The sequence below is a fragment of the Lutra lutra genome, chromosome 17, assembly GCF_902655055.1.
Source record: "Lutra lutra chromosome 17, mLutLut1.2, whole genome shotgun sequence".
NCBI lineage: Eukaryota > Metazoa > Chordata > Mammalia > Carnivora > Mustelidae > Lutra > Lutra lutra.
Genome location: NC_062294.1, coordinates 42410769 through 42438323, shown reverse-complemented (window position 1 = coordinate 42438323; position 27555 = coordinate 42410769). Strand labels below are relative to the sequence as shown.

The 27555-nt window shown below is 53.9% G+C and overlaps 1 protein-coding gene across 1 annotated transcript; it reads right to left on the bottom strand.

Moving 5' to 3' along the window:
- Positions 1-1864: 1864 nt before the first annotated feature.
- GPI (glucose-6-phosphate isomerase) lies at positions 1865-27555 on the bottom strand. The gene is made up of 18 exons (XM_047710618.1): positions 27348-27555; positions 26207-26297; positions 25780-25848; positions 24294-24413; positions 19860-19943; positions 19584-19730; positions 18946-19017; positions 18398-18442; positions 17079-17132; positions 5886-5946; positions 5433-5476; positions 5169-5321; positions 3899-4028; positions 3698-3774; positions 2589-2717; positions 2291-2366; positions 2131-2197; positions 1865-2017 (listed from the first exon to the last, which is right to left on the bottom strand). The coding sequence occupies exons 1-18, from the start codon at positions 27467-27469 to the stop codon at positions 1882-1884; spliced, it is 1677 nt and encodes a 558-aa protein (XP_047566574.1). The 5' UTR covers positions 27470-27555; the 3' UTR covers positions 1865-1881.

The window sequence follows — 27555 nt, the reverse complement described above, 5'->3', positions numbered from 1 at the left end:
AGTGGGTTAAAGGCTCTGCCTTCAGCTCAGGTCGTGATCCTAGGGTCCTGGGATTGAGCCCCACATTGGGCTCTGCTCCGTGGGGAGCCTGCTTCCATGCCTCTCTCTGCCTGCCTCTCTGCCTACCTGTGATCTCTGTCAAATAAATAAATAAAATCTTTTAAAAACATTAAATAAATAAATAAAATAAAAATCTTAAAAAAAAAAATTAAATGTAGTAAAGAAAGGAGGTGGGTTGCCAGGAGCCTTGACAGGGCCTGACGGTCAAAAAAAAAAAAATTTTTTTTAAAGATTTTATTTATTTATTTGACAGCACAAAAGGCAGAATGGCAGGCAGAGGGAAACGGAGAAGCAGACTCCCTGCCGAGCAGGGAGCCCAATGTGGGACTGGATCCCAGGACCCTGGGATCATGACCCGAGCCGAAGGCAGCTGCTTAACCGACTGAGCCACCCAGGTGCCCCCCCAATAAATATCTTTATATCACATCTACCAAAGTGAGAAGCGGGCATTCACTTTTGGAATTAAAAAAAAAAAAGCAAACAATAGAGAAGTGCTAACAATTTCTGAGTATTATTTTATGCAGACACTGGCACCTGCATGGTCACACTTTCTGTAATTAGGACATTCCTCCATTTGAACCTTCCTGGGTGCAGTCTGCCTTCTCCTTATGGGAGCAAAAATACAAATCCTGGCTTTCCTTGAGGAAGGCACATGACCGAGCCAGAGTACAACACAGAAGTGGGTGACCCAGGAGAGACTGGGGTGAGGGCAACTGTGATGACAACGTGGAGGATAGCAGGGCTTTGGGAAAGGGGAGCAGTCTTCCTGTCCAGACTGTGTCGCGATCTAGGGTGTAGATCCCAGAAGCGCAGCCTCTAGTCTGCCTGTCAGGTCAGCTCATCAACATTTTAAAATAAAATTCTCCTTCTGCCTAGTTGGCCAAAAATAATTATTTGACATCTTGAATAGAAAATAAAAAGGTGGGCGCCTGGGTGGCTCAGTGGGTTAAAGCCTCTGCCTTCGGCTCAGGTCATGATCTCAGGGTCCTGGGATCGAGCCCCGTATCGGGCTCTCTGCTCGGCAGGGAGCCTACTTCCTCCTCTCTCTCTTTGCCTGCCTCTCTGCCTACTTCTGATCTCTTCTGTCAAATAAATTAAAAAAAAAAAAAAAAAGAAAGAAAAGAAAAGGGTTATTTGTTAAAAATCCTTTTCTTCAACATCTGTCTTATAAAAGGAAAGAATTACCTGAGCATCTGGCCAGAAGATGAGCGTCACCCTTGATCGGGACTGGGTATTCACCCAAAATGGACATAATCTCATGCAGGTTCTTAGAACTACCCAGTGAACAGAAGGGTGCAATTCCTCCAAAGTCACAGAGGTGAGGAGGAGACAAAGGAGAAGGGATTTGCTTCCAGAAACCAAGCTGCCCCTGTGACTCCGATTGTGCTCCACCCCCCTCCGCACTCTTCTCAAGGGACCTTCCTCCACTCTGGACCTACTCACCACTTACAGTCAAGCCTCAATCAAGCAAGGCACATCACTCCTACCAGGCACCTAACTCCTGGGTAGAGCACCTTCTGCAGACGAGAAGAGGCTGAGCCCACAACCTCCTTTCTGGCATCTTTATTTTTCTATCTGGTACATGAACAAAGTGAACGTTGGTCAGAAAAGTCAGCTGCACTGAAACACTTGAGCCGATGGTAAAACAGAGGGCGTGTGGACATGGAAGGGCGGGGTGGCAATTCCAGACAGGCTTCCCCCAGAGGGCTTGTGTGCCAAGCCCGCGACCAGAGGCTGCTCTGGGCAGGACGGTGCAGTGCATCTCTGGTGAGGAGGGACAAGAAGGACCAGTCACAACATGGACTGCAGCCGGGCATGAGTTTATTGGCTTCTGGCCTCACGCTCCTGCTTGATGAAGTTGATTAGCCCATTGGTAGAAGAGTCATGAGAGGTCACTGGGCTACTGCCGTCAAGCTCGGGCTCGATTTTCTTGGCCAGCTGCTTTCCTAGCTCCACCCTGCCAGGATAAGGAGAAAGAATGGGTAGGAGGAAGGGTCCAGCTTCGCAAATGAAATCCACAAGCCAACCCACAGGCATTCTCCACCCTCCCCTTGAGGAGCAGCAACTCACCCCCACTGGTCAAAGCTGTTGATGTCCCAGATGATACCCTGAACGAAGATCTTGTGCTCATACATGGCTGCAGAGGTAGCAGATGGGGCACATTAGGGCTCAACCAGCTTTATCCAACCCACCCCAGGCCAGGACATCCCCCCCCCCACCCCGCACTCACCAATCAAGGCTCCCAGAATGAATGGCGTGAGCTTGGTGAATACAATGGAGTTGGTTGGGCGATTTCCTTCAAAGACCTTTAGAAAACACCCGGGAATGTCCCCCGGTTAGTTATGACCCCCAAATCCTTAAGGGATATGCATCCTGCCCCAGAGGTTGGGATATGCCTCTCTGTAAGGACAGTCCCTCCTACTGGGTAGGACATCCCAGGCGCACTATGAATCCCTACCCAGACCCCACAACTTTATCTTTCTGGCTCCAGGAAGCCAACCAAAGCCCACTTCAGGAGAGGTGCTGACCTTGTGTGGCAACAGCTTCTCCAAGGCCTCTGGACTCTTCCCTGCGGCCTGCAGCTCCTTCCGGGCCTCCTCTGTCGACTTCCCCTTCATCAGGGCCTCCGTCTGGGCCAAGAAGTTGGCCAGGAGGATCTGACAAGAGACACACCCAGTTCCACTTGGAAGTCCTGCCTGAGCTACAGGCAGAGGGGCAAGACTGCCTGGTACTTCCCAGGTGGAGTTAGTCCCAGCCCCCAGTGTAGAGCTCAAGTGGAGCAAGGGGAGACGGCAGGGCACATCTGATGACACAGCAAAGTAAGGGACAATAGTGACTGCCCTTTAAGGGATACATGTGACTTGCCAAGAACCCTGCTAAGAACTTAGCAATATCTATCTTTTTTTTTTTTTTTTTAAGATTTATTTATTTATTTGAAAGAGACGGACAGACAATCCCAAACAGACTCCCTGCTGAGCACAGAGCCTGACTCAGGGCTCCATCTCACGACCCCGAATCAAAACCAAGTCAGATGTCCAACTGATCGAGCTCCCCAGGCACCCCAGCCACATCTATCTTACAGTTTTCCCATCTGCTGCTGTGGTTAAGCACGATCTTGGCTCCATGACCTTTGCCCCCCCCGCTGTTACACCTGTATGGGTTATATTACATGACAGATGGAATGAAGGTAGCAGACCTTGTGACAAGGAGAGATGGGCCCACTGTAATCACATGGGCTCTTAGAAGTAGAAGACTGAAGACAAATGAGTCAGAGAGAGCAAGAGAAGGGGCAGGACAGAATCGAGGCTGGAGCAGGACTCAACCCACCACTGCTAGCTCTGAGATGGACAGTGCCACAGGCCAAGGTGGCTTTTTGAAGCTGAGAATGACTCCCAGCTGCCGTTAAGGAAACTGGACCTTGGTCCTGCCCTGAGCAGATACCCAGCGGAGCCTGCTAGACTTCAGACCCATGAAAACCAAGATAAAAACTGGATGTTGTTCTAAGCCACAAAGTTTGTGTAATTTATTATGGCAAGAATAGGAAACTCGAGTAACTGCCAACCAAAGCATTAGCTCCTAAGTAGCCCGGGTATAAGGTGAGCCTGAGAAAGTGTGAGAAGCTGGACGAGGCTCTTACCTTGTGGTGCAAACCCTTCCTTATCGGGTGCTGGGTCTGGACTGGGATGAGGAAGTCACAAGGTATCATCTTGGTGCCTGTAAAGGGCACAGTGGTCACCCACGTGCCAATCCCAGCCCGCGGGAGCCCCCCGAGGGAGAGGTCTCTGCTGGGCCTTTCATGTGCACAGCAGCACCCTTGCCCAGGCCAGAGGGTCCATACCTTGGTGGATGAGCTGGTAGAATGCATGCTGGCCATTGGTCCCTGGCTCCCCCCACAAAATGGGGCCCGTTTGGTGGTCCACGCGAGTGCCAGACTTGGTGATGTACTTCCCGTTGGACTCCATGTCGCCCTGGAACAGGACAGAAACCCAACCCTCTAGCTGCAGGTCTTGCTTTTCTTGCTGCACGGTACTCCAATCCTGCCCAGGCTACACTACGCGTAGCTTCCCAGCCCTGTGTGGTGTCCCCAGGCAGTACCCCTGTATCTCCCCTCCCTTGTGAGGACACAGGCTCACAGCTTTCTGGCTTAGACCCTGCAGGAAGGAACCATGATGGGGCGGGGGTATGGAGGTCTGAGAAAGACCTCCCTAAGAGCAGAAATCGGTCACAGTTTCTTTAACGGATGTCTTTTTTTTTTTTTTAAACGTTATTTATTTACTTAAGTAATCTCTACATCCCACGTGGGGCTTGAACTCATGACCCCAAGATCAAGAGTCAGCATGCTCTTCTGACTGAGCCAGCCAGGTGGCCCTCTTTTTGAGGTGAAAGACCTCAAAGGCTGCACAACTTGGACTCCTGCCACCCTTTCTCTTAAGATATCAGTTAAAGAGGGCCACCATGTCTTGAGAGAGAGGCTGGCAGGAGTCCAAGGTGTGCAGCCTTTAGGTCTGTCACCTCAACCAGATACTGGGCTGCCTCTTTAATCAGCTTCAGGTATTGGCCAAAGTCTGCTGTGCTTGCCCAAGGGCTGCAGGGCAAAAACCAGGTTCATGCTAAACAAACCGGGGACAGATGTAGAAGGACTGCCTAGAACAGAATCCGGACCAGGAGAGGGGCTGCTCAGTCCCCAGGGGTTCTGGAGACTTGGCGGGGAGCAGAGGGCCATGAGTAGCCCAAAGGGGCACCCCAGACTGGGTGTGAACTTGCTTTCCTGGAGGGGCAAAGGCAGTACCAGCCACAGGGGTTCCTGCTGGTGGCCCCACCCTCTGGCAGGCACCCAGAGTGATGGCCAGGAAAGCAATGACCCAGGGGAGATGCGTGCTTTCTGACTGGCCACCACGATAACCAGTCATATCCTCCCGTGGTGGTCGGATTCGGCCAACACTCACCAACAGATTTACCCTGAGATCGGAACACAAGTGGGCCTTGGCTGTGCCCGAGGGCAGCTAAGAGAAAAACCCACTGGAGGGGCCAGAATCTGGGTCCCTGGACTCCTGGGCCTCCCAGGCCCCCCACAGGTGGGCCCCAAGGCCTGGCCTGGCAGCAGGTACCTGCTGGAAATAGGCCGCAAAGCGGTGCAGATACTGGTCATAGGGCAGCATGGCCTGCGTCTCGCACCCAAAGCAGTTGATGTACCAGATGCCCAGCATGGCCAGGATGACAGGGGCGTTCTTCTCCAAGGGCGTCGTACGGAAGTGCTGGTCCTGCAACCAGAGCAGGGCGGGTGGGAGTTGAGCAGCTGCCCAGGAGGGAAGGAAGGAGGGAGCTGGACCAACCAGACATCTCCAGTGGAGAACACAAGCCTCAGCACTTACCATCCAGTGAGCCCCTGAGAGCAGCTGCTCGAAGTTGTCAAATCCTGCAACACAAAAGCAGCGTCAACAGAAATGGTCATGCCCTCGTGGCAATGGACACGGCTTCTTCTGGAACCAGGAAAAGCTGATGTGCAGCCAGAAGAAATAGGACCTGGGAAAACTCAGTCCCACAGAAAGCCTCTCTAACCAGAGTCGGCCTTGAGCGCAAAGGCTGATCTAACTTCACCAACCACTGGAAACAACAGGACAGCGGTTGTGAGGGGTAGAGAAAAAGGCCAATCTGCCAACCCCAGAGAAAAGTCAGGCCTGCCCGCCTGACCTGAAAGAAATGTTCCAGCCAATGGGGGAGAGCCCAGTGGCTTGTGGGGTCAGAAGGGTGTTCAGGGACATGAGATCCCCATCCCTGACCGCAGACTACAACTTGGTCCCCTGCCAAGACAGACACACACTCACCCACGTGCAGTGCGATGGAGAGTCCAATGGCTGACCACAGCGAGTAGCGTCCTCCTACCCACTAGGAGAGACAGGAAAAGGTGCTGAGGAAAGGTTGGCACACCCCGCCCCCCTCCCTCCTGCCACAAAACTTGCCCCCTGAGAGCAAAGCTCTTCCACAGGTGCAGCACGGAGGGCCTGGACCCAACCCACCTCTGGGAAGCAAGACAGCAGGCAGGCGCTGGCAACCCTCTGTGCTGACCAACAGGACAGACTACATGGGACTGATCAGAGCCACAGGACTCAACTGAAGACCTTACCATGGCTGGCCCTGTCTCCTCAGACAAAGACAGACCCGTACCTCATACCTGCACCAGGCCGGGCCTCCTCCTCATACAGACAGACCCCGGGCCTCATACCTGCGCCAGACCCCACCTCCTCCTCAAACACACAAACCCAGGGCCTCATACCTGTGCCAGGCCCAGGCTCCTCCTCTGACAGACAGACAGACCCAGGGCGTCATACCCGTGCCAGGCCCAGGCTCCTCCTCCTCTGACAGACAGACCCACGGCCTCATACCTGCGCCATGCCCGGGCTCCTCCTCTGACAGACAGACAGACCCAGTGCCTCATACCTGTGCCAGACCCAGGCTCTTCCTCTGACAGACCTAGCGCCCCATACCTGTGCCAGGTCTGGCCTCCTCTCAGACAGACAGACCCAGTGCCTCATACCTGCACCAGGTCTGGCCTCCTCTTCAGACAGACAGATAGACCTAGCGCCTCATACCTGTGCCAGGCCTGGCCGCCTCCTCCTCAGACAGACCGATTGACCCAGTGCTTCATACCTGCACCAGGCCTGGCTTCCTCCTCAGACAGACACACCCAGTGCCTCATAGCTGCACCAGGCCGGGCCTCCTCTTCAGACAGACCGACTGACCCAGCATCTCATACCTGCACCAGGCCCGGCCTGCACCTCAGACCCAGCGCCTCATACCTGGTACCAGGCCCGGTTTCCTCAGACACAGACCCAGTGCTTCATACCTGTGCCAGGACCGGTTTCCTCAGAAACAGACCCAGTGCTTCCATACCTGGTACCAGGCCTCCCTTCCTCAGAACCAAAAGACCAGCATCTCGTACCTTGCCATGTCCAGTCCCCTCACACACCGATAGATCCAGTGTTTCATACCTGGTACCAGGCCCCCCTTCCTCAGAACCAAAAGACCAGCATCTCGTACCTTGCCATGTCCAGTCCCCTCATACACCGATAGATCCAGTGCTTCATACCTGTGCCAAAGCATCTTCAAATACTGACAGACCCAGTACTTCATACCTGTGTGTGGTTGTACCTCATGGACACTGACAGAACTGGTGCCTCATACTTGTGCCAAGCCCCACCTCCTGAGACACACACAGATCTAGTACCTCAAAGCTATATCCAGCCTCTGTAGACACGGACAGACCCAGCATCTTGTACCTGTGACTAGCCCACCTACCTGGATGCTAACAGGTCAGGATCTACCTGTGCCTGACCCAGCCTGCCCTCCTTGAGCAGTGACAGACCCAGCACCTCATACCTGTGCCAGGCCCTACATCCTCAGACTAATCGACCCAATGCCCCATACCTGCGCCCAAGCACACTCCTCAAGCAATGAAAGATCCAGCACCTTCTACCTGGGTCTTGGCCCTGCCTCCTCAGATACCAATAAACCTGGGTTTGGCCTTGCCAAAACCTTGCCCCAGCCAGACCCATTGCCTCCTGGGACAGTGACAGGCCCAGGGCTCATACCTGAGAGGTCTTCTCAGCCTCATCCCCAAGACCTACCTAGTCACACTTGCAGCCTCCACCCTGTATCACCTAAGTCCTCAGAAATCCACTCCCATCTTCCTAACAGCTTTTTATGGACCACCTACCACATTCCCAGCACAGGCAATGGAAGCAGCCCATGAGGGCTCCCCAGAGATGTAAATATAATAATCTTGCCAATAAATGTGAAATGAAATGCAAGTGCTTGGGAGAATGGAAATACAGCAGTGAAATCAATTATAAAAGCAATCTGGGGAGCGCATGAGCTTGGGATCTAAAGAGCGAGCAGGCATTACCTAGGAAAGCACTGAGGGGGGGGAAGCATTCCAACAGCCAGTATGGCATATACCAAAGTCCTGTGGCAAGAGCAGCCTTTCTCAACAGTGAAGAGAATTAAGCCCCACAGGAAATACTTTCAATGCTTCATTTCTCCATTCTCCCAAGGATGGTCCAAGGCTAGCACCCTCCTAGAAGCAAGGAAGAGATGCTAATTTATGACATCCACTGGATGTCATGAGGCATGAGGGCTTAATTCTCTACTGGAGGCCCGCTGAGACAGGTTGGGCAAGAGGAACCACAGCACATTCTAGATGAAGGAAGGGGTGGGAGCAGGAGGGTGGAAGCTGAGAGGCAGTGCTGGGGGATGAAGCATGGAGCCCCGGTGGTCATCAGGAACACGATTCTACCCTCGATAGGGAGGGCAGAGGACTGATTCAGGAGATCAGACAGGATGAATTGAAAGAACAAGACAATCACATGTGCCGCAGAGGTTTCTGGCTTGGGTAATGAGATGAATGGTGGGGCCCTTCACCTGGAAAAAGTCCAGGTTTGGGGGAACCTTACCAGACAGTCCCAGAAGCCACACCATGCCTGAAACAGGCTCTTGGATCTCACCAAACAGGCTCAGTTCTAGAAGCTGGACTGCCAAGCTGTTGATTTTGGCTGCCCCAGGTCATCAGACCTCACTTTTAGGAGCTCAGCAATGGCAGCATCCGACCTGAGCCTCTGAGACCGCCTCCTCCAGACATAATCTCTAGAACTCACTTTACCTGCAAGGGACCCCTTTCAGATCGCACCTCACAGACGTAGCTCCTCATCGGTTTGGTATCCTGTCCCTCCCCTGCCTCAGCCCTCACTTTAACCAGTTATAATCTACTTTTTGCCCACCTGATTAATTCAGACCCTAAGCCAGTCGGACCCCAATGCTACAGACCACACCTTGGCCTGGCTACAGATCCTCAGGTCTCTGTGATACTGTGAGCTCTGCCCATCATGTGTGACTGGGGTACCGAGAATGGGCTCAAGGCACTGTATCTGTCCTACGTCATCCTAAGTGTTCCTGAGACTTCCCCAGGCCAGTGACTCTGGCTTTCCCCTGTGGAGAGCCTGTGCCTGATCCTACCACCGAGGATCCCTGCACCTGACCTGCGTTCTCAGGCCTCACTAACCACACCAGTTCCTAGGCTAGAGCAGGCCTACCCATTTCACCTAACAAGCCTAGGGATGCCAACTTGTTCCTGAACCCAGGGCCAAGAACCCATCTAAGATCACCTTTATATACCTCTGTCCATGGCTTTACATCCGCGGACTCATAACAACACCAAACACGGATGGATGGATGCAATGGCTTCGCCTGCGAGTTCAGCTCTGCCTGCCTGGGTCGTCTTCCAAGGCGCACCCTGCAGGGTCACAGCCACGGCGGAGCCAGGCTCCACCAGCTGTCCTCTGTCTCTGCCTGATCTCCTCACATCTCAACCAACAGACCCAGGTTCACCTTGCTAAGCCCAATTCGGACTCCTCACACATTCCTGAGAGAGCAGCTCTGTCTACACAGGTCTGACCTCAACTCCCCCAGGCCTAACCTGAAAAGCCCAGCTCTCTATCCTTGTCTGACTAGCCCTTCACATCCTGCAGACCACGGCTGACCACCAACAGCTCACCGACGAGCCTCAGCTCATTGACACAAAGATCTCTGCAGACCTGTGCCCTAGAGAACCGCCCACCGCCAACGGCACGAGATGGGGTTCTCCCTCCCTGTGACTGAGCCGTGCTCTCCAAGCCTCCCCTCTAACTCTAAGACCTGGGTCCACAAAAGTGAGCCAGAACCATGTTCCAAGGACTTCAGTGACAAGACCCAGGGGGCTATCTCCCGCTCCAAAGTCAGTGCCTGAGCGAGCCATGGCCACCTACTCATGTCTAACTTAGGGCTCGCAGACCTCCTTGAGCCCCATAGGGACTCGCCTGTGGCCACTCCGCTCACCTAGGTTTCACCTTCCTTCTTCAGGCCTCACCCTGAAGATCCAAGGGTACATACCCTTGCCTGAATCCAACAGCTCAAAGTCTGACTACCTACCTCACCGACCTCCTCAGTCCATACCTGGCAGGCCAGCTCTGCCTATCTAGGCTGGACCTTAGTTCCAACTCTTCAGGAACCCAACTCTTTAGGACCCCAACTCTTCAGGCCTTCTCAAGACATTACACTTGGCAGATGGGCTCTGCCCTCCTGTGACCCTGGGTCCTCAGACCACACGTGGCAAGCCAGATCTGTATACCTGACGAGCCCCACGTCCTCCCACTGCAGCTAGTGAGCCAGCTCTGCCTACCTTTGTGTATGTTCTGGGCTCCTCATACTGCACCCACTGGACCAGCTCTGCCTACCTGTGCTTGACCCTGCTTCTCACACTTTGCCTAGCAAGCCAAATCTGCCTACTGTGCTGGACCCCAGTTCCTCAGACTTCATTCCATAGTCTGGTTCGACCTACCTATGCTTGACCTTGGCCCCTGAGACCATACCACCTACCTGTGCTTGACCCTGGCTCCTCAGACCTTGCCTAGCAAGTTAGATTGACCTACCTGTGCTTGGCCTTGGCTCCTCAGGCTTCACTTGACAGACCAGTTCTACCTACCTATGCTTGACCTTGGCCCCTTAGATCATACCTGGCAGTCCAGTTCTACCTACCTGTGCTTGACCCTGGCTCCTCAGACCTTGCCTAGCAAGTTAGATTGACCTACCTGTGCTTGACCTTGGCTCCTCAGGCTTCACTTGACAGACCAGTTTTACCTACCTGTGCTTGACCCTGGCTCCTCAGACTTCACCTGGTAGGCCAGCTCTGCCTACCTATGTTTGGCCCCAGTTCCTCAGACTTCACCTCATAGGCTGGTTCGACCTACCTGTGCTTGACCTTGGCCCCTCAGATCATACCTGGCAGTCCTATTCTACCTACCTGTGCTTGACCCTAGCTCCTCAGACCTTACGTGGTGGGCCAGCTCTGCCTACCTGGACTTCATCCTGGTACCTCAGATCTCACCTAAGCAAGCCTAATCTGCCTACCTTTGCTTGATTCCACTTCCGCAGACCTCACCTGGCAGGCCAGTTCTACCTAGCTGTGCTTGATTCCAGTTCCTCAGACTTCACCTGACAGGCTAGTTCTATCTGCCTATTCTTGACCTTGGCCCCTCATATCATACCTGGCATGCCAGTTTTATCTACCTGTGCTTGACCCTAGCTCCTCAGACCATACATGGCAAGCCAGTTCTACTTACCTGTGCTTGACCATGGATTCCTCAGACCTCAACTGGCAGGTGAGTTCTACCTACCTGTGCTTGACCTTGGATCCTCAGACCTCACCTGGCAGGCCCTCAGACCTTGCCTAGCAAGTTGTGCTTGACCTTGGCTCCTCAGACCTTACCTGGCAGGCCAGTTATACCAACCTGTGCTTGACCCTGGTTCCTCAGACCTCATCTAGCAAACCAAGTCTGCCTACCTGTGCTTGATTCAGTTCCTCAGACTTCACCTGACAGGCTAGTTCTACGTACCTATGCTTGACCTTGACCCCTCAGATCATACCCGGCACACCAGTTCTACCTCACCTGTGCTTGACCTTGGCTCCTCAGACCACATTTGGTGGGCCAGCTCTGCCTACCTGTGCTTGACCCTGGTTCTTCAGACCTCACCTGGCAGGCCAGTTCTACCTACCTGTGCTTGACCTTGGCCGCTCAGACCATACCTGGCAGGCCAGTTCTACCTACCTGTGCTTGACCTTGGCTCCTCAGACCACACTTGGTGAGCCAGTTCTACCTACCTGTGCTTGACCTTGGCCCATCAGATCATACCTGGCAGGTCAGTTGTACCTACCTGCACTTGACCTTGGCTCCTCAGACCACACTTGGTGAGCCAGTTCTACCTACCTGTGCTTGACCCTGGCTCCTCAGACCATACCTGGCAGGCCAGTTCTACCTACCTATGCTTGATCTTGGCCCGTCAGATATACCAGGCAAGCCAGTTCTACCTACCTGTGCTTGACCTTGACTCCTCAGACCACACTTGATGAGCCAGCTCTTTTCCTACCTGTGCTTGACCCTGGCTCCTCAGACCATAACTGACAGGCCCATTCTACCTACCTGTACTTGACCCCGGCTCCTCAGACCATACCTGGCAGGCCAGTTCTACTTACTTATGCTTGGCCTTGGCTCTTCAGATCTTACCTGGCAGCCCAGTTCTACCTACCTGTGCTTGACCCTGGCCCCACAGATCATACCTGGCAGGCCAGCTCTACCTACCTGTCCTTGACCTTGGTTCTTCAAACATTACCTGGCAGGCCAGTTCTACCTACCTGTGCTTGACCCTGGTTCCTCAGACCTCACCTATCAAATCAAATCTGCCCACCTGTGCTTGATTCCACTTCCTCAGACTTCACCTGGTAGACTAGTTCTACCTATCTATGCTTGACCCTGGCCCCTCAGATCATACCTGGCAGTCCTATTCTACCTACCTGTACTTGACCTTGGTTCTTCAGACCTTACCTGGCAGCCCAGTTCTACCTGCCTGAGCTTGACCTTGGCTCTTCAGACCACACTTGGTATTCCAGCTCTACCTACCTTGACTCATCAGACCTTCCTGGCAGGCCAGGTTTACCTACCTGTACTTGACCTTGACTCTTCAGACCTTATCTGGTGAGCCAATTTTACCTACCTGTGCTTGACCCTAGCTCCTTAGACCATACTTTGTGGCCCAGTTCCCTGGTACCTCAGACCTCACCTAGCAAGCCCAATCTACCTACCTAGGCTTGACTCCCAATTTCTCAGACTTCACCTGATAGGCTAATTCTACCTACCTGTGTTTGACCCTGGTTCCTCAGACATCACCTGGCAGGCCAGCTCTGCCTACCTGTGTGCTTGACCTTGGTTCTTCAGACCTCACATGGTGTCAGTTCTACCTACCCGTGCTTGACCTGGGTCCTCAGACCATACCTGATGGGCCAGTTCTGCCTACCTGTGCTTGACTCTGGCTCCTCAGACCTCACCTAGCAAACCAAATCTACCTACCTGGGCTCGACTCCAATTCCTCAGACTTTACCTGATAGGCTAGTTCTACCTACCTATACTTGACCTTGGCTCCTTGTATCATATCTGGCATGTCAGTTCTATCTACCTGTGCTTGATCCTGGTTCCTCAAACCTCACCTGGTGGGCCAGTTCTGCCTACCTGTGCTTGACCCTGGGTACTCAGGCCTCACCTGGGAGGCCAGATCTACCTACATGTGCTTGCTCATGGCTCCTGATACTGTACAAAGTGGGCTAGCTCTGCTTACCTGTACCTCCTCTCAGATGTTCAGTTCTTACCTGGACTCAGCTGGGACTTTTTAGATCTCACTGGAGAGACCTAGCATTATGACCCTGCCCTGATCTTGGTGGCACAGACCTTACCTGACAAACCCTGCTGTATTCACTTGTGCTGAATTCCTATGGCCAGTCCCAAGATACAAACCCTTGCCAGATACAAACTCCACAGACCTCACCTGAGAAACTCAATCTCACATAGCTGTACCTGACCACAAACTCATCAACTTTGTGAGAGAGCTCTACAAGACAGCGGAAGTGCAATTCTGTCTGCCTATTTTGACCTGAACCTGGGAGATCCAGATCGACTCACCTGCACTCAATCCTGGCTCCTGAGATCTCAGCTGAGAGACCAAGCCTATCCCCCTGATGTCCCTTCATCACCTCAGAGATAGTCTAAGAGATAGAGTTCTTTCTAGATAAGCCTAACATGGCCTCTCTAGGCCTTACCTGACAGATCTGGTCTATCTACCTGTACCTAAATTCAATGGCAAGACAGAGTTGAATGACACTAACCATGGCTCTTCAGGTCAACCTACCTCTGCTCACCCGTGGTTTCACAGATGTTATCTGAAAAACTCAGCTCTGCCCACCTATGCTTGACCCTAACTCCTCAGTTCAGAATACAAACCAGAACCCGACCTCAGCAATTCAGACCCTACCTGTTCAAGACCCCAAATGTACAAACCTGAATCTCACCTCCCTTCTGAAGGCCCACTGGACACACCTGTTCTACATACCTAAGCCAGACCCAGAACTCATGCACCTTCCAGATACACACAGCTACCCATCCCTCTGCCTGACTCCAGCTTTTGTCTTAGCCCACAGGACCCAGGACCACCTCCAGGATAGTCAACCTGAGGAGCCCCAGAACCACTAGATGTCTGTCACCTGAGGACACAGTTCTCACCTGGACCCAATCAGGCATTTCTAGTACTCATTTGTCAGACTCGATTATGTCTGCCCTTTGTCGGCTCTGGTGTCCTTACCTGAGCTACCCACTTCTTCTTCTTCTTCTTTTTTTTTTTTAAAGATTTTATATATTTATTTGACAGACAGAGATCACAAGCAGGCAGAGAGGCAGGCAGAGAAAGAGGAGGAAGCAGGCTCCCTGCTGAGCAGAGACCCACCCCGCCCCCCCCCGATTCAGGGCTCAATCCCAGGACCCTGGGATCATGACCCGAGCCAAAGGCAGAGGCTTTAACCCACTGAGCCACCCAGGAGCCCACTTCTACCCACTTCTACCTTTATGTGCCTCATCTTGGCTCCTCAGGCCTTCCTAAGAAACCTAGTTACATATACCTTGTCTGATTCCAGCTCCTGCTGGAGACGGACGGACAAGGTTCCCTGGGCAGACTCTACCATACAAACCTAACCTGAAAAGAGTCTTTCCTCAGACCAGACTGCTTGCTCCTGGCTACCTACCTCAGCCTGAGGGAAAACCGGTGAGACCCTCTTAGTCCCTGAGAGACTTGGGCCTCAGACACCTCACCCTGTAGATGTGGTTCTCCAAGGCCTTTATCTACCACGAGCCTCTTGGACTACACCTTACCAACGGAGCTCCTGTCTGTTCATCACTTGCCCCAACTCCCCATTCCTTACCTTTCACAATTCAGTATATTCCTACCTTTTACTTCTCTGGGCCCCTTGAGCTCCGCCCCCTCCCCTGACAAAACCCAGTGCCAGGACCCTGGGCTGGTTCCAGGTCCTCAGAGGCCTCTGCAACCCCTGAGCTCTGTTCATCACACCTGGTCAGGTTGCCAAGAGCCAGGTAGCTGACATGGCTCAGGGCACTTACCTAGGTTTGCCTAATTCTGAGTTTTAATCACCTCATTTGAGTGATCAGACACCCATCACCTGATACTCACTTTGCAGAACCAGTCGGACAGACCCCAATGCATACACCTGTCCCATGCCAGGGACTTCAACTCACAGATCCAGGTGGAAGTACCTGTATGTGACTCGCTCCGCAGACCTTACTCGATAGAACCATCTTGAAACCTGTGTCTTCCAGAATTCGCAGACCTCATCAGTACCTTTACCTATCCTGGCTCCTCTTCAGACCCCAGCCAGCCAAAGTTAGCTCTCCCAATGCATACTAACTCTGGCTGAGCCCTGAGAAACCCCACCATTTACCACCATATCTCTGCGTGATCCTAGCACGAAGCTCACCCGTGACTGACCCTAACTGACCAGGCCTCACCACTTAGATGTCCCCCTACCTCTTCTGAATCTTACCTTAGAGCCAGCACAACATCCCTAGGTCTGTCCTGACCTTCTATTTTGCCTAAGAGTTACTAGCTCCAGAAGTTTCACCCATCCCTGGCTCCTCAGATGTCACCTTCTTGACTCAAAACAATATACATCCTTAGCGACCCAGGCATGTCCCCTCTTCTAGCCACTGTGTATGTGGTTTGCCTGGCCTGGCCCAAGAGGCCTTCACTGTGTCCCCCTTGGCCATTCATGCCTCACTACCCGGCCCCAGCCCCATGTTTGTGTGCCCAACTGTCATTCCCAGGCCTTACCTGGGAGGCCTGAGCCTCGCCCTGAGCCGCACCCCAATCACCTCTACATGCTGGGAAGTTACAGGCAGTGAAAACCCACACAGGGGTTTGGCTAGCAGGAGCCCCTTTTGTCCCTGACCACCACCTGTTGAGGCTCCAGATCCCAGAGAAGAGGTAGCAGGTGCCTCCCCTACTTTATCAGACATGCAACATTTGCTAGAAGCTGCCCGATCTCTCTCGACTGGGCTTCCTCATCTGAGCCACAGGATGCAGAAAATGCTTTGAGTGACTTCTCAATTCTTCCAAGGATGGTACATAATTAGTCCCATTCTAGAAAGAAGTTAACTCATTACACACAACAGACGCCTCAGGACATTAGGGCTTGATGTTCTCCCAGACTCCAAGGCCTCTAGAGTTTTCAAGGGAGAAAACTGTGGATGCTACCAAGCGAATAGCTTCCAGTCTAAAGGCCTGGAAACTGACCCCACCCCCACCCCCACCCCACCATGGGAAAGTCCCCAACCAGAGGATGCCCTCCTTGGTGCGCCTGCCACAGTCATGTGTTAGAACAGCGCCCCCTGCGTTCATAGCACCCACACCGCACCCTGCATCGCACAGCGGGAACCCTTTCCCCAAGGCAGTGCACAAGCCAGCCCCCCAAGGCAAGGCGCCCTCCCCACTAGCTGCCTGGCACCAGCGGCCTCCCCACCCCCTCTCCCCCCACCCCCAGCAGGGATGAGTCCGTGACCCTCTACTGCTAGGCTCGCCCCAGCACGGTTTGTGCTGCAAGCTGCCTGACAAGGGCCCAAGCAGGCCCCAGGCCTGGCGCCTCCTCTCTGCCACCTTCCAGCTGTTCCTGTACCTCCTGACTGGGCCTGCCCGGTCACACCCCCTGCCTCACCCTGCCCTGTGGCCTTTAGAGACCGAGGCTGCAATTGTGGAGAAAGGTCATCACTGAGAATAACTCACAACCTCAGTTTAGTGAAGGGGGGCAGGGGTGGCTCCAGTTACCCCCCCAGTGGGTGCTGCTGGCAGATGCCCCAGGGAGCGTTAGCCTGGCCGGGCAAGCTTAGGCCCCCCCCCCCCCCCCCCCCCCCCCCCCCCCCGGCGGGGTTGCTCCTGCCCCACAAGCCTCCCTGAGGGCTTCTCAGCCCCTCCCAGAGCCAGGCATGCAGCAGGTGCTCAGTAAATGTTGACCTGACCTCACAAGCCCCTCATCTGTGCCATGGTGGTCATGCCTTGACCCAGGACACATAATTCACCCAGCACAAGGATGTGCCTTTACTTACATCCCAGAACTCGAACATGTTTTGAGGGTCAATCCCAAACTCCTTCACTTTGGACTAAAAAGGGGGAGAAGGAAGAAAACCTATGTTAGCCGGAGGAGAACAGGAGCTCCAGGGTGCCAGGTGTCCTGCTGTCTGAGCTGCGGACAGATGGACGGTTGGACGGGGCGGGGCTGGAGCAGCCTTTCAGTCCAGGCCAGGAACCAGCAGCGGCCACCCCCAGAACTGCCGAGGCCAGCTCCCCTGGGGCACCACCCATGGCCTGGTGCCTGTGAAGCCCTCCGGCTGAGCGAGGCTGCCCAGCCCATGCACAGGCCCGGCCCCACACACCGTCCTGCAAGAGCCGCTGCCTAGACCTGTCGGGGTACAGACATTGACCCATCCGGGACAGACGGGAAACTGCGCAGAGGGCCGGAGCCCGAGCAGAGTGGGGCCCACATCCGAGGCCAGGTGTCCCCCAGCGAGGACCCCTGTCCAGCCCTTCCGATATCAGGGATGGGGACTCTGCTGCAGGAAGCCTTGAGGAGATAACCCACCCTACCCCTTGGGTGCTTTGCCCCTGGGCAGACAAGGTCGGCGACCCCTTCTACTGCCCAGCATGAGCTCGGCCAGCAGCAGGCACACAGTGGTGCTGTGGTGAGCCAGCCTGAACATGTCCCTCTGCCTCCCCACCATGGGCAGGTCAGCACTGGAGGCAGGGGTGGGGGTCAGACAAGAGGGGTGGACGAGGTGGGAGGGAGCAATCGGGACAACTGGAGGGTGGTTCCAGCTCTGCCACAGCCGTGGACCAAGCCTACTACACCACAAGTGCTCACCTGGTTTGTTACTGCTGGCACTCAGCTCCGCCCTGCCCCCCCAACCCCAGCCCACACCTCTCAGGCTGGGCTGACAAGGGCAACGTTCTCATCCCAGCACCACTGACTCAGGCAGTCGCTGTGCCAAAATCCTTCACTGGGGCTTAACCTCTTCATGGAAGAAATGGGATGTACCCCCACCTCGACTCCACACATCCCATGTGGGGAGAGGCCAAAGGAAGTCATGTGTGTGGAGAGTTCTGGACATTCGTCAGGCCTGAGAGGTGGGACGCAGCCAACTGGATGCCCTTCTAGAGCTACAGAGATTTGATGCAAATGGAGGAAGCAAAAGGGATGGTTTGCAGCTCATATCCCTCATAGACAACCAGCCCTTCTATCCCATCAGCTGAGCCAAGATCCCCAGACCCGTGAATGACAGCTGGACTTGAGTGTTCCGATAGGCTGTGACCTTGACGTGACCTGGGCCCTCCCAGGGAAGGAAGTCTGGGAGGCCACACGGGCACTTACCGTGTTGGTAGACAGGGCAACAAAGTGCTTCGCAACTGCAGAAGGCTACAAGAGACAGAGCCAGGTTACACCAGACCCATCCCAGGGGGCCACCCGAGGGAAGTAAGCCTCCCATCTCTGGAGAAACCAAGGCCCTGGGTGGGACGGACTATTTCCAGTCTTTGGCTCTGAGGCTGTCAGAGGAGCCCCATGTCAAGGGAAAGAGGACAAAAGAGTCAGAGGCTCATCCTTCCGCACAGGCCTCCGAGGCCCGGGTTCCCTCCCCAGTAAAGTGGGTGTGGCCAGGGGCAGAGAGGATCCTCCCGGGGCCAAGGGACTTTGAAGTGCCTTCAGCTAGTTCCAGCAGGTTCTAGCACATCTGACATGTCTCGGACTGGCAAAGCCAAATGTCTAAACTGGAAAAAGCAGGCACCAAGACAGGCTACCTCCAGCCGCCAACTTCGGGAGAAACATGGCAACAGTATCAGATAAGGCCGCTCAGGTGGATGGGCCAGCCCACTCTGTCCTTCCCAGCGCACACACTGCCCACCTCCCACCCCAGCACTCACGTCCTTGGCCGACAGGAGAAACCACTCCTTCGCCGTCTCTGCATTAGTAATGGTCTCCTGGGTGGTAAAGGTCTGCAGCCAGAAAGTAGAGCAGTCAATCCCCAGCTCAGGCTCAGTGTGGCCTGGAGTCAGGGCCCAGGGGCCATGTGGGTGCCCAATGGTCACAAGCAGTGACAGTCGCCCCACATAACCTCTGCCCACCTGTCCACAAAGCCACAGAGAGTGGCTGGGTCTGGGGTGGGGGCCTAGAAGGAGTAGTACCATCGTCCTGGGGTTCCAGGACTTCATAAGCCGAGGAAAACGTAAACAGCAGACAAAACCCTTACGTTAACTGGGCATGGCTTTGGGATCAGAAAGGAGCAGACAGTAAGCACCGAGGTCTCAAAAGACAAGAACAGTCCCAGGCTGGGCACAGATCCCAGAAAGCAAACGGATGTGGCCTTAAGATGAAGGTTCTGACTAGTTCAGGCTTCCATCAGGAAACTGTGTTTGTCGCCTGCCAAGAACAGTCTGAGGACAGCAAGGTTGACCCGATCCACAAAGCACAGTGAGCCTGAACACTGGCAAAGCCTCCACCACCCCCCCACTACCACCCCCGACACAGGGCTGGGGAGCCAAGCCAGGACCCAGGCCCATACCTTGGAGGCAATGATGAACAGGGACGACTCAGGATTCAGGGTGGCCAGAGTTTTGGCAATGTGGGTCCCGTCGATGTTGGAGACAAACCAAACCCGGGGACCTCCCGAAGAGTACGGCTTAAGGGCTTCGGTCACCATGAGGGGTCCCTGCAAGGAGCCGCAGCGTCAGAAAACAAGATTCCAGGGCCCACAGAGACGGGGAAGCCAGGTCTCACCCTGGAAAAACCAAGGCTCTGGGTGGACCCCCTCACCCCGGACCCAGGGAAGCCTCCTCACCAGATCAGAGCCGCCAATGCCGATGTTAATGACGTCTGTGATGGGCTTGCCCGAGTACCCCTTCCATTCACCACTGCGGACGCGCTGGCACAGAACGGGAGAGATGCGTTCAGCCCCAAGCCCCAAGGACACACTGGTGCTCAAAAGCATTCTCATAGCTCAGGTCCAATGTCCAGGTGCTTGCTGGGCCTACAGAGACCACACTGGCAGCTCCCTGCCATACTCAGCCCCAGCTAAACCCTATTTCGTCATCAGCAAAGTGGGGGACACCCCCACGTCTCAGAATTCGCAAAACGAGGGCAAACTCTCAGCAGAACCTAAAGAATCAGAGACCGAGAAATGTGGAATGCCAACTACCAGGACTGGTCTGTGCCAGGGACAGGACTACCAGACAGGCAGCCAGCCTCCTGGTGCTTACGATAAAATCCAAGAATAGAGAAATAAACTAAAGGTAGAACTTCCAAACAAACAAAGCAAGCCAGGAATTGTTGGGTTTAGAAATTCACAGCTTCTCCAGGCAACAACAGATGCTAAAATTAAGAGATGGCTCCTTGGCAAAGATCAAAGGCAGGACACTCGAACAAAAAGCACAATATGAAGGGGAAGCAGAGGGTGTAGCTGTAAGACCTTCCCTTGTCTGGACCTCCAAAAGGCCTAAGGTGGTAACACAGGAACCAATTTGGTCAAAGAGAAGGCTTCTGAGAAAATCTGGTCTCAAAAACAATGGTAGAAAAGGCTTTGTCTTGAAGAAATGTGGAAGTATGGCTTTGGCCCGATGGACTGAACCTCCCCTCCCCCCAGGAGGCTTCATAGGAGACCTACAAAGCTGTTAAAATAACTGAACTGGGCGCCTGGGTGGCTCAGTGGGTTAAAGCATCTGCCTTCAGCTCAGGTCATGATCCCAGAGTCCTGGGATCGAGCCCCGCATCGGGCTCTCGACTCAGCGGGGAGCCTGCTTCCTCCTCCTCTCTCTCTGCCTGTTTCTCTGCCTACTTGTGATTTCTCTCTGTCAAATAAATAAATAAAATCTTAAAAAAAAAAAATAAAATAAAATAACCGAACTGTCAGAAATGCTACCAGCTTTAACTGAAAGGGACAGAAAGGAAAGATTACGAAAGGAAAAGGGGGCGTTTGGATAACCGCATTTCCACGGGCAGTCAGCAGAGGTACAAACACAAATTACCCTGCAGATAACTAAAGGAGGGCAAAGCTAAAAACCTTGAGAAATGATTCCGAGGCCTTGAGTCCTAACCGAGCAATTGTCAACATATACCCTATTGGATTTCAGAATTATTCAGACCAATGACTCCTGTGTGCCTCCCATAGTCCCCCTCTTTTTGAAAAGGAATTTTCCTATATCCATTACTCTTTGCCTACCTCATGTCCATTGGGTGTGCGATGTGTAAATAAATTGTTTCTTTAATTCACGGTTCTCAAATCAAACCGAAGCGTGTCTGCACTGTATTAAAAGAAATGCAGAAACTCCTATAGCAGTTCCTAATTTACATGAGGAGGCTCTTGACTTCTGGCTGATACTGTAATGGGATATGGCCTTAGGAGAAGGTGAGGATATTCTCCACGTGGAAGGAACAAGAATCACTGGGAGCCTGAAGGCAGACTATGCAACCAACTTCCAAGATGGTTCCCAATGGTCCTTACCTCTTGACATTACATTCATGTCTTTGTGCTGTCCCCTCCTACTTTGCTCAGTGGTGACCTTTATAATCAACAGGGTATTACAGAAATGACAGATATAATCTCTGATGCTAGCTCAAGGAAATAAAGGACCCTGAGATACTCTGCCTTGCCAAACTCTCTTGGATCACTCATTTGGGGAAATCAGAGGTCTTGTGATAAGGACACTCAGCCTGTAGAGAGGTCCACAAGGTAAGGACCTGAGGCCTCCCAAAAGCTGTACTAACTGCTAGAGAGTCATGTTGGTAGCAGATCTTTCAGGCTCCACCCATCAAGCCCTCAGAGGAGTGCTAACCTTGGCCAACATCTTGTCTGCAACCTTATGAGACCAGAACCAGCCAGCACAGCCACTGCCAATCCTGGTTCATAAAAATGTTGATTGCTGTTGACAGACGCCAAGTTTTGGAGCCATTTATTATACACCAATAGAAAACCAGTATGTGTATCTTTCCCTAAACCAGTAACACCTAGCAGCTTTTTATTCCCCCACAAATAAGGCTGTCAACAGCCATAGGAAATTTTCCATCAATACAGAAATAAAGTCGCTCAGTTTCTCAACCCTTAACCTCACCATTAAAGTTTCATTACAATAAAGCATCCCAGAAAAGAAAATTGTACATCTTTAATAGGATCACACACACCCTTTATTAGACCAGATGGGGTTTTACGACACGTGCCAGTTCTGCAACTTCCACTTTCAACTTCACAGCAGATCCCGCACAGTGGGGCAGCTCAGTGTAATCACAGCCCCCTCCTACCTGCTGGTGCCCCAAACAGAAAATCTTTAAAAAATTTTTTATTTAAAAATTAAATGGGTGCTTGGGTGGCTCAGTCAGTTAAGCCTCTGCCTTCAGCTCGGGTCACGATCTCAGGGTCCTGGGATGGAGCCCCGCATCAGGCTCCCTGCTCTGCGGGGAGCCTGCTTCTCCCTCTCCCTCTGCCTGCTGCTGCCCCTGCTTGCGTGCTGTCTCAAACAAATAAATAAAATCTTTAAAATAAATAAATAGGGGCGCCTGGGTGGCTCAGGGGATTAAGCCTCTGCCTTCGGCTCAGGTCATGATCCCAGGGTCCTGGGATCGAGCTCCACATCGAGCCCCACATTGGGCTCTCTGCTCAGCAGGGACCCTGCTTCCCCCCCCTCTCTCTGCCTGCCTCTCTGCCTACTTGGTATCTCTCTCTGTCAAATAAATAAAAAAAAATTAAAAATAAATAAATAAATAAATAAATAGAAAGAAAGAAAGAAAAGATTTTATGTTTAAGTAATCTCTACACCCGGCGTGGGGCTTGAACTCACGACCCTGAGATCAAGAGTCACATGCTCTACTGAGCCGGCCAGGCGCCCCAGACTCAGGTGGTTTTTGATTTCTGCCACTAGAATCTAGATCACAGTGAACATCCTCAATCCAGCCTTGGCAAACTTCTAAGAGCACAGCCACGCCGAGTGTTCCTTACGTGGAACGCTGCCACTTGGTAGCATTGAACTATAAATACCCCGTCCGTCTGAGTCAAGTATCCCGCAGCCAGCTGTAAGGGAGGGCTTTCCTGAAAATAGCTTCCCAGACAGCCAGGACCACGCTCTCCATACAGCAGACCTGAGCTCGCACATGCTCACTGGACAGAGCAGCAGGCTTCCAATGCACATCAGCTCTACCACTCACCACCGATGGCTGGGAAGGCCCTTCCCTACACCCGAAACCCATCACAGGTACCCACCACCACTAAGGAACATTCTGGAATCCAGATTTGCAATAGGCTGCCAACCCTTCCTCACCTTTGGATGTCCCATTCACTTGGCTATCAGGCTTCTAGGATGGATGGCCAGATCACTTCTCCCATCTGAGGTCTGAAGTGGCTTTGAGCCAAAGCAACCAGACTTGGACCAGCCAGAGGCAGGGGCTGCTGGTCTCAGGGATAAGCTGACCAGAGCCCAGATTACCACTCCCACTCTCAGAGCACGCATGGCTCACTCGTACCATGTATGCACACGCATACCTCACCCCGGTACCCCAGGCTTGAAGGTGGCCACTAACCCTTGCGGAATCGCCCCTGGGACAGACACCGTGGTAACAGGGGTTGATATGGGGAAATCTCTAGCTGGTCTCTGAAGCAATCTCTACTCCCCCATCCCTCAACAGGAGAAAAGGGCACAGTTATTGAGCATCGAAACAGACCCAGGGACATTTCTAATTTATAAGTACAGACAAGCTGCAGAAGAGTACGTAAAAATGAACCCATGTGTGTGAACGTGTAGAATGCATATGCACGTGTGTTTCGAAGAGGAGGAGACAGATGTACACATCCACAGCAGATGCACAGGAAGCTTTCAGAAGAGCTCACAGGAAATGTTACAAACACAGGGGAATGGGCCAAGCAAATGTTAAAACATTGATTTTTATCTAGTTCTAGCTTAGAAAAGGAGGGCATATCACTAAAGAGATTCGAAAAAGCAAGTCTCTCCTCTAACTATCCCACCCCTCAGGGACCTCACTCTTCTCTCCCCATCTCTGCGCTGGCGGGACTGTCACCAGGAGCCCACCGGTGCCTAGAGTTCAGCGAGGAGACTGCTCTACAGCGACTGGTGGTAGGTTCCCTCACCACAGGGGCAGGGAAATTCCCTCAGAACACGGGCCGATGGTCGTCTCTAAGCAAAGTGGAGGGGCGGCCCATCAAGGCCCCCAGATTCCCAGTCCCATCCATGCACACATGCCCAAGGGCATGTCCAGCGCAGGCTTGGCTTACCTGACAGAAAGACTTCATCTTCTCCAGGACCCTGTTGACCTCTGGCATCACATCCTTGCCATCCACCAGAATGGGTGTGTTTGACCGGTTTCGCAAGGCCACGTGCAGCACTGCCCGTTCCTGTGGACAGCAGTCAGTGCGTGAAAAACCCCAGCCCAGGGCAGCCACGCCAGGCATGCTGGAGCATGCCTGGACCATGCAACATGGTCCAGGAGTCGGCTCAGCCCTTTCCCCGCTGGACATGCATGCCCCAAGGTCTACTGACAGTCACAAGGGGAGGGAGATCAGGAGAAGCCCAGGAGAAGCCCAGGGCAAGCCCAGAGGGCCCCTAGCTGTTCAGAGCATGAAAAGCCAGAAAGAGGAACAGAGTGAGCACAGGCAGAGAGAACAGAATGGGGACCACACAGCAATAAATAGCTTCAGAGGACGGGGGCTCATTAAGGCTAATCTCATCGTCTCCGTGAGAGTACATGGTGTCTTTGCTGGCACCTTCTAAAAAGTATTCCCAGCCCCTTGGATGTGGAGCAAAGCAGGCAACTCGAAATGTCCCTGCCAAGCAGCCCCATTACACACACTAACTGCCAGAAACAAACGGAACTGTAGGCTTGTGACAGGTGCCAAGAAGCTGGCCTTGTTGTGTGAAAGCAACAGTCCCATCAAGCTGAGGCTGGTAGAGGAGTCCAAAGGAAACAGATCTAAAGACTCCAGGTGGGCAGGAAAGGGATGGTGGCTGGACTCCAAACCAGGGAGAGGCCCATTAAGGTGGAAGACTTCAAACCACTCTGCCCTCACCCTGCCCAACCTCACTCCTGTCCCCTCTTCCAAAGGAAAATGAACTCCTCCAGGAAGCCCTCTGTGACTGCAGCCCCCCTCAGCCTAGCCTAGGGGCGAGATAAGTGGAGTCTGAAACCTCTGTCTCTTACAGATATGATGTCTTGAATAAGTAATTTTCCCTCTGATCATTAGCTTCCTAGAGTGTGAAAGGAGGATGTAACCCCTGTGAGGAAGGGACTCGGAGCACTCAGTGGTTACTATGCCTCCAGATTGCCACAGCAACTCAGGAACAAGGCCCCCAAGGCCTGGCCTTATCGCGGCTTCTTACTGACGCCTACCACAGAGGAGACTGAGCTTATGCCCGAAGATTCCTCTTTTCACTAAAGAAACTTTCAGCAAAGAGACCAGAGCTAAGCTCTCTGAGGACACCTCGAGAAGCCAGATCCCTGCAGGCCTGACCCTGCTCTCACTAGGCAGACACCAGGAGACACTCCACGCTCACCAGATCCAGACGGCCAGTCCCGGGGAAGAGGCACCCCCACGGCCCTGCAACCCATTCTAAGAAACAGGCTTCCGTGCCCCTCATTAAGCAAAAACATTGCTTAAGAGGAGAGATGAAGACACAGTGGGATGCCATCAGTCAGATGAACCCCAGAGGGAAGGAAGAGGCCCTGAAGGGTATACAGTGCCTGCTGCCCACAGGCCAGCTCACCTCTGTGAAGTTGATCTTCTCGCCGCTGAACATGCGATCCCGGGCAGCCTCCACGCCCCTAGACTTGGCCTGAGAAGAGAAGATACTAAGGCCTGATCCCATCCACATCGGCGACCAAGAGCCCAAGCCACCAAGTTCTGGCCTTGCTGCAGCCCCCAGTGGAGCTGACAGATAGCTACAGCCTGGTGTCCACCCCCACTGCCTGCGAAGGGTCTGCTCCAATGCCTGGCCCTGGGCCCCCTGGGATGCTGCTCGGAACCTGAGCCAGGGGAGCAGGAGCTCAGAGCCGTAGGTCGACACAGAGGCAGTGACCGAGATCCACCGAGAGAAGGAAATAAAGCTGCTCAAGGATCTGGGGGCTTCCAGGAGCTCAGCTCACTTGCCAAGCCATGGGTCACGGGCCAAGCCCCCCACACCAGAACATTACCAGGTCCACCAGCATCTGCATCACAGTGTCGGTCACAAGGTTCTTTGAGTAATCCACCAGAATATGCCCATGGCTGGTGTTCAGGTTCAAGCTGCAAAAAGATGGCAGAAACCAGTGACCACACCCCAGTTCTCCCTAGCCTATTCCTGACCAGAGCTGCATCCAGAAAAAAAATCCTCCCTGAGCCACACCCCAGACAAGCCTCAGCTGCCCAGGACAGCGGTGGTGTCTGTTACCTGCAGCAGCAGCAGCACAGTGAAAGAGGGGCCATTCACACAGAAGGTGCGTGCAGACCCTTCCTGAAGAGTCATTCCTCCGCTCAAATAGCGAAGACAAACAGCTGCGAGCACCGCCCCTGCCTAGCCAGGAGAGTGACCATGCCCTCCCAGAGCTTCCACGCTGCGACTCTCTCAGGGAAGGACTCAGAACGCAGGGCAGACCATGGCGGCTTCCAGAATGGAGCCCCAGACGTCCCCTCCCCCACACACCCACCTGCACCGCACACCAGAACGCCCCGAGATTCCTGCTCCCCAAGATTTCCTCCAACAGACTCCTTTCCATTTCCTAGCCATTCACAGGTCTCCGCACCGAGCCTCTTTTGCAGAAATCACGCCCGCACATCTCCACCCTTCCTCCGCGGCTCCATGCAAACCCCCCAGGCCTGTCCATCCTCATCACACCCCGCGGATGTCCCCCACCCGTTCTGGGCCAGGAGCGGGGGGAGGGCGACAAGCCCCTTCCCCGCTTGCTGCGTCACCGAGGGCCCCTGCCCACAACTGCGGAAGGAGTCCCTTCTCAAATGGCAGGGGCTGCGGGGGGTGGGGGCGACAGGAGGTGGAGAAAGAGATGCCCCTGCAGAGACGCAGCCGCGGAGGGACCTGCTTCTCATGACTAAGCAGCCCGGTTCCGACACCTCCCCCGAGCCCGCAAGTCCCCCAAGAACCTCCTTCAAGGAGGCGTCAAGGACGAACAGAGGCCTGGGCTGGGGACCCGATCCGTGGCCGGGGGCGGCCAACGACCCCCGGGGACGGACAAGGACCGCCGGCCGGGCCGTGCCCGCCCCGGACCTGCACACCTGACCCCGAGGGCCCGGAGCCAGCTCCCGCCCGTCCGCCCCCCGCCTGTGGCCCCGCGTGAGCACCTGAAGTGGCTGAAGCGTTCCTTGTCCCCTTCGAAAAGGCGGCGCAAGTTGAGGTCAGAGCCGTGCTCGCGGTACCATTTCTGCAGCTTCTGGAACTGCGGATTCTGGGTGAGCGCGGCCATGGCGACAGCAGTAGGGTGCACGGGCTTGGACGAGCTCAGAGGAGGAAGAGGGGGCGGTCGGCGCGGCTAGCGGAAGCCGGGTGCGC

Bases quoted from the DNA above. Each gene is read 5' to 3' on its own strand.
- GPI (XM_047710618.1), bottom strand. From the start codon at position 27,469: ATGGCCGCGCTCACCCAGAATCCGCAGTTCCAGAAGCTGCAGAAATGG. The intron at 25,849-26,206 runs GTAATGTTCTGG...TTCTCTTCTCAG, and splicing joins TGCAGATGCTGGTGGACCTG to GCCAAGTCTAGGGGCGTGGA. The intron at 2,367-2,588 runs GTCAGCACCTCT...TGTTTTCTAAAG, and splicing joins AGAAGCTGTTGCCACACAAG to GTCTTTGAAGGAAATCGCCC.